This window comes from Scomber japonicus, chromosome 7 (genome assembly GCF_027409825.1).
Source record: "Scomber japonicus isolate fScoJap1 chromosome 7, fScoJap1.pri, whole genome shotgun sequence".
Lineage (NCBI taxonomy): Eukaryota > Metazoa > Chordata > Actinopteri > Scombriformes > Scombridae > Scomber > Scomber japonicus.
In genome coordinates, this window is record NC_070584.1 from 23,663,577 (window position 1) to 23,676,208 (window position 12,632).

Consider the following 12,632-nt stretch of genomic DNA (forward strand, 5'->3'; position numbering starts at 1 on the left):
GTGTGGGACACACTGTAGGGTTTTACTGAAGTAGTTTATAATGTTGTAATTTATAGGTTGTTTTATTCACTGGGCTTTACAGTTGCCTTATTCAGTTTGTTTCCTTTAATATTTTATTGTTCTGCCACTGTTATTCAGTATCGTATCTGTGCTTGTAAAAGTTTATTTTTATTACATACTTTTGCTTTAACTTTTTATTACAATACAAACAATAAACAAAAACTCTGGAGTGTTTTTAATGTCAGACACTAACATTGTAAAATTCCCTTTTCTTTATGTTCAGTTTAACAACCATCCACTCATTAACATAAGAAAGAGAATCTTGTAATCCAATATCCATTAAACAGCCCACTGATTGGCTGTCATCTTATTTATTGGCCAACAACAAGCTGTGACCTTCCAGCAGTGTGACTATACATTAAGCAGAGTTGGACTGCAACCCCCTTCTGCAAGAGAATGTGTGTTTCATCTGAGTGTTGAAAATTACTGCGCGTGTGTGTGTGCCTCTGTGTGTGCGTGCGTGCGTGTGCGTGCGTGTGTGTGTGTGCCTGAGTGTTGAGGGTGCTTGGTGCCGCAGTGGGCCTGAAGCAGTGACAGTATGGCTAGTAAGATAAGAGCTACAGACATCAGAGAATAAAAGCTTGGTTACAGCAACATTAAAAGATTGGGTGAGGAAGAGGACGTAAGAGAGGGAGGGTGAGCAGAGACAAAGAGAGTGTACTCATAGATAAGAAACAATTGAGGGATAAAACTGCAAATCCACCACAAACATCCAAGTAACCCGATACTGGCCATATTTTGGCTATACAGCAACCTAAAGATATTTACATAGAACAGCAGCAGCTAGTTTGGTGTATGTAGCGGTGTGTTACTGACTGTGTGTGTTGGGACTACAGTACCTCCAATGTGGCTGACATGGACTGTTCATGATTGTCTGCTGGCTTGGGACAGGAAGGGGTCTCTTGTTCTACCTCTGGCAGGTCAACCATCCCCTCCCCCAGGTAGAGACTCACCGGATTGGTCTTAACGCACAGCTGAGCAAGAAAAGTGTTATGTAGAAGAAAGTGTATAGATCAAGTACAGTATCAAAAGTATTTCAGTATTATACTTATACCATGGTTCACCAGTGGATTAACTCACGTCTTAGCCTAAAACAAAAGTATTTATTTTACGGCTAACTATTATTACTGATCTCAATTATGCAGTACGTATCTCATGCAATGATCTAGTACTATGGGTATACTGTTGACCATATTGATGTTTAAAATGTGTTGTTATATATTCCACGTGTCTTAAAACACACCTGGCTGCCAATCAAAAACTGTAACTGATGGTGGCCATGGCACAAATATTCTTATGTTTGTGTGAGTGGCTCACCGCTGCACTGGCCAAGGGGCTGCAAGCTGTCCCGTGACCCCGGTTCAGCAGGACAGTGTGGATGTAGATGTCATTATCAGTGTGTGTGTCACACAGGTAGACCTGTAGTGTGTCTCCAGTGTAACGATCCAGAGCGCCCACCAGAGTGCGGTCAGAGCACAGCTTCTGGAAAGAAGCCGTGGCCTCGGCAGTCCAGCTGCCCTGCAGGACAGAAACCGCACTATCACTCTTATTCATCAAACTGGAGCATTGAATTGTGTAACATCTGCAGCTTGACATTTTATATTTATATCTTTTATTTTATCTATTCATATTTGCAAGAGCCAAAATGTGACTGTAAGTAATAAAATCAAAGCAGAAAACACACTTACATGTAACTTATTTCAATGACCACTTGAACATTATTTTATCAAATCATTAATTGAGCATGGAACATTTAAAATATCATGACAGGGTTAGTGAAAATAAGCTGATGGTGAATTGATTAATGAATGAAGTCTCCATTTTAACTGCAGGTTTGTTTACAATAGTTACTGTTGTACACTAGCTCTATCCACAAGAATAATCATTTTGAACAATTAAGTTTGTTCTCTTTAAAAGCCTTGAGAAACTAATGGCTTCAGAAAAAGTTTGTTAACAGACATAATACTGTATATCTGGTAACACGATGCCAGATGAATCCATATAGGAACATGTTCAACACTGTCCTACTGTATTAATACAGGACAGAAGCTAGACACAGCTGGCTCTGTGGTATTAAGAAGGGGATGCAGAGATTTGCAGGAAGGCTCACATTTGACAGCTAACTGTGATAATATAAATACAAATGCAATCAGACTCACAGTGGTAGGTTTAATTCCAGCGAGTGATGACGGGACAGCTTGTGCTGGAAGAATCGAATAACAAGACCTGTAAAGCAGAGAGATGAACTGAAAAAATGACCAGCTGTGAGGCAGTAGTTGCCCTATTGAAAAGCTTGAATGTTTTAGATGCCCTTACTTGAGGAACTTGAGACTGGCACTCTGCACCACGGTCATATCGCCAAAATCAACGTAGTACACCTCGACCTGTGTGGTGCTGATGACCCGGTGGATCACCACCCGGTAGAACCACATTCCTTTCGGTGACACACAGCAGACTTGACCCCGTCGGACAAATCGCTCAGGGAGGTGGTAGCGCTCTGACACTTCGGGACAGGTGTAACATCGTCTAGAGGAAACAGAGGAGAGGATCAGAGAAAGACGAGGTGAGACAAAGATTGCTCATAGGGACATATCAGGAAGCTCAGTGGACAGTTTATTTGTATATTGTGTTGAAAGCATATTAATTAACTTTTATTATATATATATATATATATATAGTCAGTATAGTTTGTGATGTTTCATAATAATATTAATAATAATCTAAACTTCCAACAGATCCAACTTCCTAAGAAGCTTTTCAACATCTTTACTTCAATTAAAATGTGATCCAGCTGATAGATCCAGTCACACTTACTTAAAGCTTATTTTCAGTTACTTAGAAAAATTTAAAGTCATGTTAGTCACCCAGTCATGTCAAGCTTAATCATTAAGTGTATTCTGTATCATATAATGTTTGGGGGACATTTTTTTAAATTTATTTTTTATTAGAGCTATATGATTTAAAATTGAATGTGGCATGGAGAGGAGCTTTCACCAACATCCCCTCACCTCATCTCAATCATCATGTCCTCCATAGCTCGTGCCTCCTCACTCTCACTGAAGCGGATGTAGAAATGTCCCGGTGACTCCACCTGTCCCACCAGGACCTCTACCAGCTCTTGAGCTCTATGGCGAGTTGGCGGTTTAAGATGCTGACTCTGCAGGGCGTCCAGGGGCACAGCAGAGCTGCAGTGCACCTGAATAGCAGGATACATCTCAGACATCTACAGACAGGCACAGAGAGAGAAAAGTGAGCACAACATTTACAGTTATTCCTACCACTGATTTTGTTCCTTTTATTTCAATGTTGTGATGCTCTAAACACTCACAAATTCTCCAAAAAGTTCTCCCCATACTATATAACATTTTGAAATAATGCAACAAAAAAGATACTGACTAACCATTTCTTGGGTTTTGGAATTGCCTCTGGTCTCTAGCTCTTCATTCTGGCCAACCACTGAGACAATATCATCATTATCATCGTCATCATCTCCTTCCAGTTTGCCTTCCCAAGAGGACTCTCCACAGCTAAAGTAGTAGCTCATAAATGGCTTCTTCACACGATCACCAAAACTCACAGTCTCCCTTGAATCTACAAAATAAAGAAATATATACAAAGGGGAAAGGTTTACCTGCAGTAAGCATAATGAAAAGTGCATCTCTAATTTCCAAAAAAATACCTGCTATTAGCAGTTGAGGTGATATTGACTGGTGTTATTTAAATACATGCACATACACACCTGTTTGTGTTTTGTCACTGTCCTGTATGTCCATGACTATCAAGTGGTGGCCATCGTTATCCCCTGCGGGTTTCAGGTGAAAGATGTCACTCATGGCACCGACCAGTTCAGTGACACTGACAAAACCACTCTGTAGCAGTGGCAGCTCCTCGCCACAGAGCCTCTATGAAGCGCAAAACACAAGTGAGAGAGTCGGTTACTGTTTTTCTTTACTTAGTCAAGTCTGGAAACACTGAATCAATTGCTCACATGCACTGCTTGACTTTCATTTCTTACCTTGTACTCTGCAGGCAGATCATGCACTGATAATCCACCACTGGTTTCAGCTACAACCTAGGAAAAATAGGTTTCATCACAAGACGTTATATAAATCTATTTAAATATGACTATTGACTATTTGCTTCCACTCACATTTAAGTAGTGCATTGCTATCAGAGCAAATCATATTTGAGGATTGTAATCACTTAAATAACTATTGGGAAGTCTGACCTTTCGTAACTTGTCCTTCAGCTCTTGACTAATGGTGCCAGCAACTCCATTCTCAAGGATTTGCTGGCGAAGCTCCTCCTCCAGCTGATGATTGAAGTACATAAAACAAGGACACAGTACTTTATAATAAATAAATGTCCAATGCTGAACACGCTTCATGTGACCAAACAAAAAAACAGCCTTTAGATTGGTAGCTGCAACACAAATTTGCTCTTTTGCTTTTCATTCTAGTTATCTGTAACTTAATAACTAATAAGGTTTTGTCTATGTCTCTTTGTTTTATCTGTGAACAAACCTTCAGGACACGTTTCTGAAAGAGCTCGGGTTCTGAGTCCTGCTTCTTCTCAAATGTTGTCTTCATAGCAGGCCCACTCAGAGGACTCTGCTTTACTGGGACTTCAGCTTGAGTAAAGCACAAAGGTGTTTCAAAAGGTCAAATAACTAAAAAAATTAATATACATATTTGTGTGTTGACCTAATAATCCCATTTACATGGCACATTCCAGCAAGATATTTAAAACATGTAAATGCATCATTGTCTGTGTACATGTATAGTCCACCTCTTTAATAACGCACCAGGGGGTTTTGTTGGTGTCGGAGCTCTGGAGTCTGGCACTTTGGAGACTGACTTGTCAGTTGTGGGTGATGCTGGCTTTATTGGTCCAGTCCTCCGTGGTGAATTGGACAGTCTGAGTAGGGGCCTAGGCAGCATGTGCTCCCTCAGGGTCAGAACTGAGCCTAGCCTGCTCTGCTGGATAAGGACCAAGTCCGATGCTGCTTCCAGCATCTCTCCAGTGGAGAAGAAGCCATAGCTGTGTACACGCAGCGGATGGCCAAAGCAGCGAAGGAAGCAGGCATCCAGCGCCGACAACCTGAGAGGACCCTGGGACAGGACATTGGTTGCATCATTACTCCAAACAAAATTACATTTTACAGTAACACAGCTACATTTTTAGAAAAATAATTGATAATAAGTCATACCTGGGAGAGTAAGATGCGCAGCTGTGCCCTCAGCGTGGCAGGGAGGGCTGGAGGAGCAGGGCCTCGTCTGGGAAGGACCACAGAGGTTGAAAAGTGAGAGTTGCGGGGCGAGAAGTAGTTGGCACCTCTCCTACTGATCTTTTTGTTGAACTTAGACACGCGCTGCCTGGCTACCAGATCCTCAATGTTTCGGGTAGACTCGTCGCTAACAGCTACAGAAAAGAAGGGGAGAGCATGAAATGTTAGGATTTGTTCAGGTGTTTGAAATATAAATATAATAAAATATAAATTAGGACATCTACATCAAACATTAGTTTTGGTGTTATTTTAAATGCTGAACCGAAGTCCTATTAAAACACCAAAATCATGCTCAACTGGAGAAAAAAATACTCTTTAAAACACCTTTTAAGAATGGGCTGCCATCTGATCTGAAGTGAAGTGACACCACGTCGGGCATCTCCTTCACCATATCCAGGATGTTTCTGAAGCCCAGGACTTTCAGGGGCATGGGGTGCCCCAACATGTTCCCATAGTCCCGCCTGAGCTGGTCAGGCTCCAAGCCCATCTTAGATGAAATGAGTAAGGAGCGAATATCCTTCTTCAGCTTAGCCAAAACGTCTTCCTGGTTCATCTTGCCTGCTGATATCTGTCGAACACAGGAACGGGACAAATAGATCAAAACATCCTGACGAGAGCCTGAACCCAACTACCAACTGATACTGTGGTATCAATCAATCAATCAAACTTTAAATATATAGCACCTTTCATGATAATGATAAGCTGATAATAAAAGACAGAATGAGTGACAACATACAGAAAAAAGGAATAAAAATGATAACAAACAAATTAAAAGATAACAATTGAGACCAAAATAAATAAAATATTTAAATAAATAAACAATGAATAAATAAATAAATAAACTAAGTAAAATAAGAGAAAAGGTTAATAAAAACTTAAAGTAAAAAAACTAGGTTAAACTAAATTAAAAAGACAGAAGAAAAGTAAAATGAAATTAAAGTTTAATAAAAAGGTTGACTAAAACTGTGTTAAAAAGAGATTAAAAGACAAGAACCAGATGAATAAAAGTGATAAGAATATGAAACTTATATAATAATATACAATGGCGTGAAATAAAGTAGAAACAAAACACAATACAATATCATTTTAAGTAGTTTAGGAAGGTAGACACAAGTCCACCATGCATACATATTTTCTAATCTCTGCAGTGAACAAGCTACCTAAAAGTCTCATATTCCTTTAAAATGGTATGGCTGGCCAGTAATTAAGTATGCGAATATTAATAATCTCAACACATAACTGTATGGTCACTTTTGGCTGGCTTAAGTTAGATACAGCCCCATTTCCCCTGACCCATGTGGATAAAAATTCAGCCTGTTAATTCCCTGGTGGGCAGAGCAGGTGCAAGTCTGCAGCTGCTTCAACTTGAACTATCCGCCATCTTTTGCTAGCATTGCACTTCAGATATGTTCAGTAATCTCACTATTAATGACATTATCGTTAAGGCCCTGCTGATACACCTTCATGAAGTCACACCCTGTAAACGCTTAAGAATAGGGGTAAACTAGTTAGCCTAAAAGTAATGGATAGCCTCCCTCCACCTTGCAGAACACAGCATGCATAAAGTTGGATACAGCTGTAGAAATTATGAGTATTACTTATATTGAAATACAATAAATAATAAATAACAGTCATGCCATCTTATTAAATGGCTCCAAAATGTGTAGCTATGTATGTCCATATATAGCTATATATATAGCTAGTGACTAGCTTTCCCTTAGCACGTTGTTGAGATGCAGCAGCAACCTGGACAAACACGACAAAAAACACCAAGCACGTAGTTTAAACAATAACCTAAACATAAAGATATTACTTCAAGATATCCAACGTTACGTAAAATAAAATAAAATACACTTGCTATTTAACTTTAACTGAGCGCTCCTCCAGAAATGTTACCGTGGCAGCAACGTGATGGTGATGAGCTCTGCACTCTGTGATTTGGCCCATTAGCCTGTATGAGCCAGGCCAAAGCATAGGGCCAAGGAAGTGACAGAGCTGGACAGTAGGCTACTGCAAAAAAGTGTTCATTTCATATTTTCAAGCCTTGAAAAATTGGCCCCAAAAAAAGGCTTTTTAGTTTTACTAAGTTAACCATCCTTTCATAAGAGCCAGGATTTGCACCTAGATCATTACAACCATTAGGCTACATCAAGTTTTTTTCCATTTTAATTCTGAGATTGAAAAAAAAAAAGTTTAGTTATATTTCTCAAGATAATGCACATTTATATGCATGCAACACCTAATTCATTCCAATATGCCTACAACAGCTCCTCCAGAAATTCTCTTTTTTAAAATACATTTTCACATTATCAAATAGGTGATAATATTACTTTATGTTTATGCTGAGGCTGTACTAAGAGTCATTGGGTGCATTATATTGACCCCCCCCCCCTTCACCAATGTATGGTAATGGTAATATTAAGATCAACAATATCATACACCATTATACACCACAACCATCACCCACTATGACCTCAATGATAATCATAAAATAGAAATAACCTATCACCTTTTTGACAATGTCAACAAATGGAACCTGTGGAATTAGATTCCACAGGTTTACCTAATGAAGTGGCCAGTGAGTGCATAAGCCTACCTTAAAGGCATATACGTCAACTGACATTAATATGACTGTGTCCAGATTCCAGATCCTTACTTCCAATATTTCACATTGTACTATGATTATTCTCTTCTATGCAAGCTCATATATATCAGGGACTTTGGCTGGCCCCAGTTCAGTCAGTGCATGATCAGAGGCCCATACCAAGGACCCAAACACACACACACACACACACACACACACACACACACACACACACACACACACACACACACACACACACACACTGAGGACAAAGTAAGAACTTTGTGAACATCACAACAGTCTAATGGTTGAGACACAAACTGCACAATGCCCAGGGGTTGTTTCCAGCTGCATTGCATGTCACATCCTTCTTTCCTGGCTCTCTGCACTTCCAGCTTCAGGAAAAATGTCAAAGAATAATGTTTAATAAGACTTGGGACTCCCAAAGCAGTTGAGTGGGCCACAAGACTCCTTTTCAGTTTAATTAAAGCTGAATTAGGGAGGACATTGTGCGTCTTTTCTTGTAAAAACACACACAAAAACAGTGTCAGCACTTTGGAAATGAGTATCTGTCTGAGTCTGCACATTCCCATGTAAGACACACTGTGACTGAAGGAAAGAACACAATACAAACAAACAGGAAATTAAAGTCATACCAACAAAACCTTACATGGAGAGAGGGTGTTACAGTAGGTGGCACTCCTACTGGTTTCCTGTACTCCCACGTTCAAACAGTCAGCCTGGTTTACCATCCATGTAGTTTGTCATTGCAGCCCATGGAAGCAGCTGACACCAGTAAAAGACACAAAGGCCAATTCTCCTTCAATTGTGCTTCTTCCCAAACTGATAGCCATCCACCAACCCATCGAGTGGCAACATCTCAACAACCATTCCTCTTATGCTCCTCATTGCAGAGCCTCAAGCCACTATGGAGAAATCCTCTGATGTCCACCCTAGTCACGCTGCGAAATCTACAACGGTGCCAAGGAAGGACAGAGAGAGAGGAGCCTTGGTGCCTCCAAAGAGACAACATCCAAAGGCTTCTAAGGCAGGTCGGCTCCCTGAGGCATCATCAGTGAGGAAGGAGAGGCCAAAGAAGGAGAAGTCAGAGACAAATGAGGTGACGGTGGAGCAGGAGACAGAAGTGAAGGTGAAATCCACTGTGGTGGACATAGACAGTGTGAGAGAGAAGGTAAATGAGGAGAACACAGGGCTGGAAGCAGCAGAGGAGGACGGTGAGTCAAAGCTTAAAGAATGCAAAATCAAGATTCAAATTCAAATTTGTTGAACTAGACATTCTGGAAAACAATTTGTAAATGATCACAGATTAAAAAATAAAACAAAAAAAATAAAGGTAAACCTTCAGTAACATGTTACAAATCTTGATGTTAAAAACACAGGTTAAAGGAATTTTGGGATCTGTGTAAAATTGCAACTAAAATGCTAAATGACTCATACTTTCTGTGTAATGTTGGTTAGAGGTCTAAATTTGAAGTATTGTTGATTTCTGCAGGTCTAAAGCGCAAGAACCTGGGAGTGTTAGAGTGGCTGCTGATGGTCTTCGTCTTGACTCTGATTCTCCTCTTCCTCCCTCTCACCATCTGGTTCTGTTTTAAAGTATGAACTTCATCACAGACCAAACAGAAACCAAAATTGTACAATTATCTACTTCACGAGAATGAGTCTGATGCCTTCAATGTAAAATATGTCACAGATTAGGTGAAATACATGCACAGGATACATGCTGTTTGTGATGGAAAACTGAAGTTATAGAGATCAGGTGACCCAGTCTGACCTCATGACAGGTGGGGAATTTTACATTTATCAACCCTAGTGAAATTTCAGCTGCTCCAACAAACCATTAGCTAAAATTATCATGTGACCAACAGATGAAAATAATGCGTCTAATTAGTTTGATTCATAGATAGAAAGATCTGTGGACAGAATTGAATCACTAAGGTTTCAGTGGAAATAATTCTTTCTCCGAAGTGAAAATAGTGTTTAAGAGTCTCTTCCACTCTCACAAGTCAGAAATAGTGAAAATTGGACATTATAATGAGAATCAGTAAGCTTTATTATTGTTAATTCTAATTCAACATGCATACTACATTGGTTGTCTTATCCAGTTGGACACTGCTGATGTTTGTCATTTTGATTGACAGATAGTGAGGGAGCACGAGAGAGCAGTGATCTTCAGACTAGGTCACTTACTGCGGGGAAGACCCAGAGGACCAGGTTGGTTGCGGTTAATGTAATCTGTCAGACCTATTTGTTAGCAGTAATCGTAAGGGTTTCTCTGCCATTTCTAAAAATGTGTGTCAGCGTATGAATGATGAGCTATGAAGCTATGGAGCCATGTAAAAGAATTGGAAACCCCAAAACTATGTTGTACATTTTTTAAGTCTGAGATCTTGACAGGTTCTGTCACATAAGAGTCATACTGTAGTAAGAATGATTTAACATGTTACCAATGTGTTCTCAGATCAAATCCTCCCCCCACCTTTCTGCAGGCCTTATTTTCTACCTGCCACTCCTTGATGTGTGCCACAAAGTAGACATCCGACTGAAAATGCTGAAGGTTCCTTCTCACACGGTACAGAAAAATAAGCATACCAGGCACATTCACGTGTAATTCCATCAATGAAACTGATCCATAATAAATGTATTTTTTATATACACTTGTAACAGTAAATCTTTCATAATTAGAGAGACAGTTTCACTACTGAACTAAGTTATGAGACAGTGCTAAGGGTTTAATTACATTAGACTGATGGCTGATAACCTTTTTTTTATATATCTGTACTCAGGTGGTGACAAAGGACTTGGTGAGGCCAGAGCTGAGTGTGGTGGTTTATTACCAGATAGAAAATGTGGCTCTGTGTAGCGCAGCATTGTCTAGTCTGACCACAGTGCTACAAACTCTGGTCCAGTCGGTGGCCAGAGACGTTCTCGCCCAACACACTCTCAGCCACATCGTGCTGCACCGGAGGCACATCGGTCAGCAGATACAGACTGCTGTTGACTCTGTGGCTTACCGCTGGGGCATTAAGGTGGAGAGAGCAGACATGTAAGACCCAAGATAAAAGACAAGTCCCCTCAGATCCTCTAACACAATTATTTTCAAGTGGTAGAACTTCTCTCTCTCTCTTTTTTACTAACCATGTCTATATCAGTGAGTGCCTACATTTCATTAGAGGTCAAAAAAAGAACAAAACACTCAATACAGTTATTGATACATGGACAAATGTGCCAAGAGTTGAGTAAGCATTCATAAGTAAGCCCAATACAAATGTTAAATGATATAATGATACTCTGGCAGCAATGCACTCTGGTGTACTTACTTTTATTATTATAGGTGTAGAAACTGCCTCTTGCTGCCTCTTACTGCCTCTTCTATGCCACATCCTGAACACTTCAGCCAAACAGTAGCTCCAGGAAGAACCTCTTTCAATTTCCTTCTGACATTTATTTTAGCTGATGCTTTAAAAGAAAATCAAGGCGACTTCTATCAAAACAACACAAAAGAAAAATAAGCTGATTTATACAATACCTTTTTTTTTTCTCTCCTTGTACTGATTTTGCCATGTAAAGAGCAAAGACTCTCTTTTCTCTGTTCAGACAAGCAAATGGTAAATCTTTAATGAAGTGGCAATAGGGTGAATGACTAATGTATGGTATCAGTGAATGAAAAAACATTTTTAACAGTTCTATCTTGCTGCCATCTAGACCAGATAATGTTAACAACTATCCAGTGCAGGAGTTGGTGCCAACATAAAAGGTAGAAATTCCTCCAAAAATGCACCTCGATCCCAATGTGGTGCATGTAGAGATTTGTAGTGTGCTGTGAGCTTCCTGCTGACCAGGCTGAGTTGTGCTTGTGTTTGATTTTCTGCCAGAGATGAGCTCGGTTTTCCTGTGGAGTTACAGCAGAGTCTGGCTGCTGAGGCTGAGGCCAAGAGACAACAGCAGGTCAAAGTAAGTAACCATATCAAACTTTAAAAATTCTATGGTTAAAATTTAAATCCAGGAATTAAAGTGTCTATTGTTCTTGCTCAATACAGGTTTTCCGGTTACTTTTAAAACCACTTTGCTCCATTTTTTCCAACCTTAAGCATAACCTTGCTCTGGTTTTTAGTCTAGTTATTCTCTCCTGCAGGTAAAAGCAGCTGAAGGAGAGAGAGCTGCTTGGGAGGGGTTGAGGTCTTCCTTTCGTCTCCTCCATCCTGCCCTAGTTTTTCCATTCTCCTCAGATCTCTTCAACCCTGACCTTTCATCTCTCCCACCACCTCCTCCCCCTGTTGTGGAAGAAGAGGGACAGATAGCAGATAGAGGGAGAGAGACGGACTCGCCCATGATGTGACAGACTTTATTGAGATAAAATGTTGGTTAATATTGATTATTACTAAATAGCATTTAAAGTGAAATTGACCTAATAATTCTGATATTAGAGTTCCATTACATATTGTAAACTTAAATATGAGATATGAGACATGAGTTTATAATAAATGTTTCAAATAAATGGGTTGTTTAGACTAGTGAACTTTTGCATTGAAGGGTTTGAGCACCTCTACTAGTAAACTGGGTTTGTGTAACAATCTGACAATTTCCATGTCTTGAAAAGTTTGTGGGAAAAGGTAAAAATAAGGTAAAAGTAAGTAAAAATCATATTCACTCTTCATATATATATATACAGTAATATCT

At 39.7% G+C, this 12,632-nt stretch overlaps 2 protein-coding genes across 2 annotated transcripts in view; one reads left to right on the forward strand and one right to left on the reverse strand.

Annotated features, from left to right (window-relative positions):
* tdrd5 (tudor domain containing 5) overlaps positions 1 to 10,996 on the reverse strand; it is a 30,944-nt gene extending 19,948 nt beyond the window's left edge. The window contains exons 1-14 of the mRNA XM_053322999.1: positions 10,840 to 10,996; positions 5,672 to 5,908; positions 5,270 to 5,481; positions 4,865 to 5,171; positions 4,584 to 4,690; positions 4,289 to 4,372; positions 4,076 to 4,132; positions 3,800 to 3,962; positions 3,461 to 3,651; positions 3,069 to 3,283; positions 2,377 to 2,586; positions 2,220 to 2,286; positions 1,378 to 1,578; positions 900 to 1,034 (exon numbers count right to left, since the gene is read on the reverse strand). Coding sequence (XP_053178974.1) covers positions 900 to 1,034; positions 1,378 to 1,578; positions 2,220 to 2,286; positions 2,377 to 2,586; positions 3,069 to 3,283; positions 3,461 to 3,651; positions 3,800 to 3,962; positions 4,076 to 4,132; positions 4,289 to 4,372; positions 4,584 to 4,690; positions 4,865 to 5,171; positions 5,270 to 5,481; positions 5,672 to 5,900 — 2,178 coding nt within the window. The 5' untranslated portion in view covers positions 5,901 to 5,908; positions 10,840 to 10,996. The remainder of the gene's footprint in view (positions 1 to 899; positions 1,035 to 1,377; positions 1,579 to 2,219; positions 2,287 to 2,376; positions 2,587 to 3,068; positions 3,284 to 3,460; positions 3,652 to 3,799; positions 3,963 to 4,075; positions 4,133 to 4,288; positions 4,373 to 4,583; positions 4,691 to 4,864; positions 5,172 to 5,269; positions 5,482 to 5,671; positions 5,909 to 10,839) is intronic.
* On the forward strand, positions 8,860 to 12,291 carry nphs2 (NPHS2 stomatin family member, podocin). Its single transcript, XM_053323001.1, has 7 exons — positions 8,860 to 9,166; positions 9,445 to 9,548; positions 10,094 to 10,166; positions 10,442 to 10,524; positions 10,739 to 10,998; positions 11,828 to 11,900; positions 12,067 to 12,291. The coding sequence occupies exons 1-7, from the start codon at positions 8,860 to 8,862 to the stop codon at positions 12,289 to 12,291; spliced, it is 1,125 nt and encodes a 374-aa protein (XP_053178976.1).
* Positions 12,292 to 12,632: the final 341 nt, after the last annotated feature.

Bases quoted from the DNA above. Each gene is read 5' to 3' on its own strand.
- nphs2 (XM_053323001.1), top strand. From the start codon at position 8,860: ATGGAGAAATCCTCTGATGTCCACCCTAGTCACGCTGCGAAATCTACA. The intron at 9,167-9,444 runs GTGAGTCAAAGC...TGATTTCTGCAG, and splicing joins GGAAGCAGCAGAGGAGGACG to GTCTAAAGCGCAAGAACCTG. The intron at 9,549-10,093 runs GTATGAACTTCA...TTTGATTGACAG, and splicing joins CCATCTGGTTCTGTTTTAAA to ATAGTGAGGGAGCACGAGAG.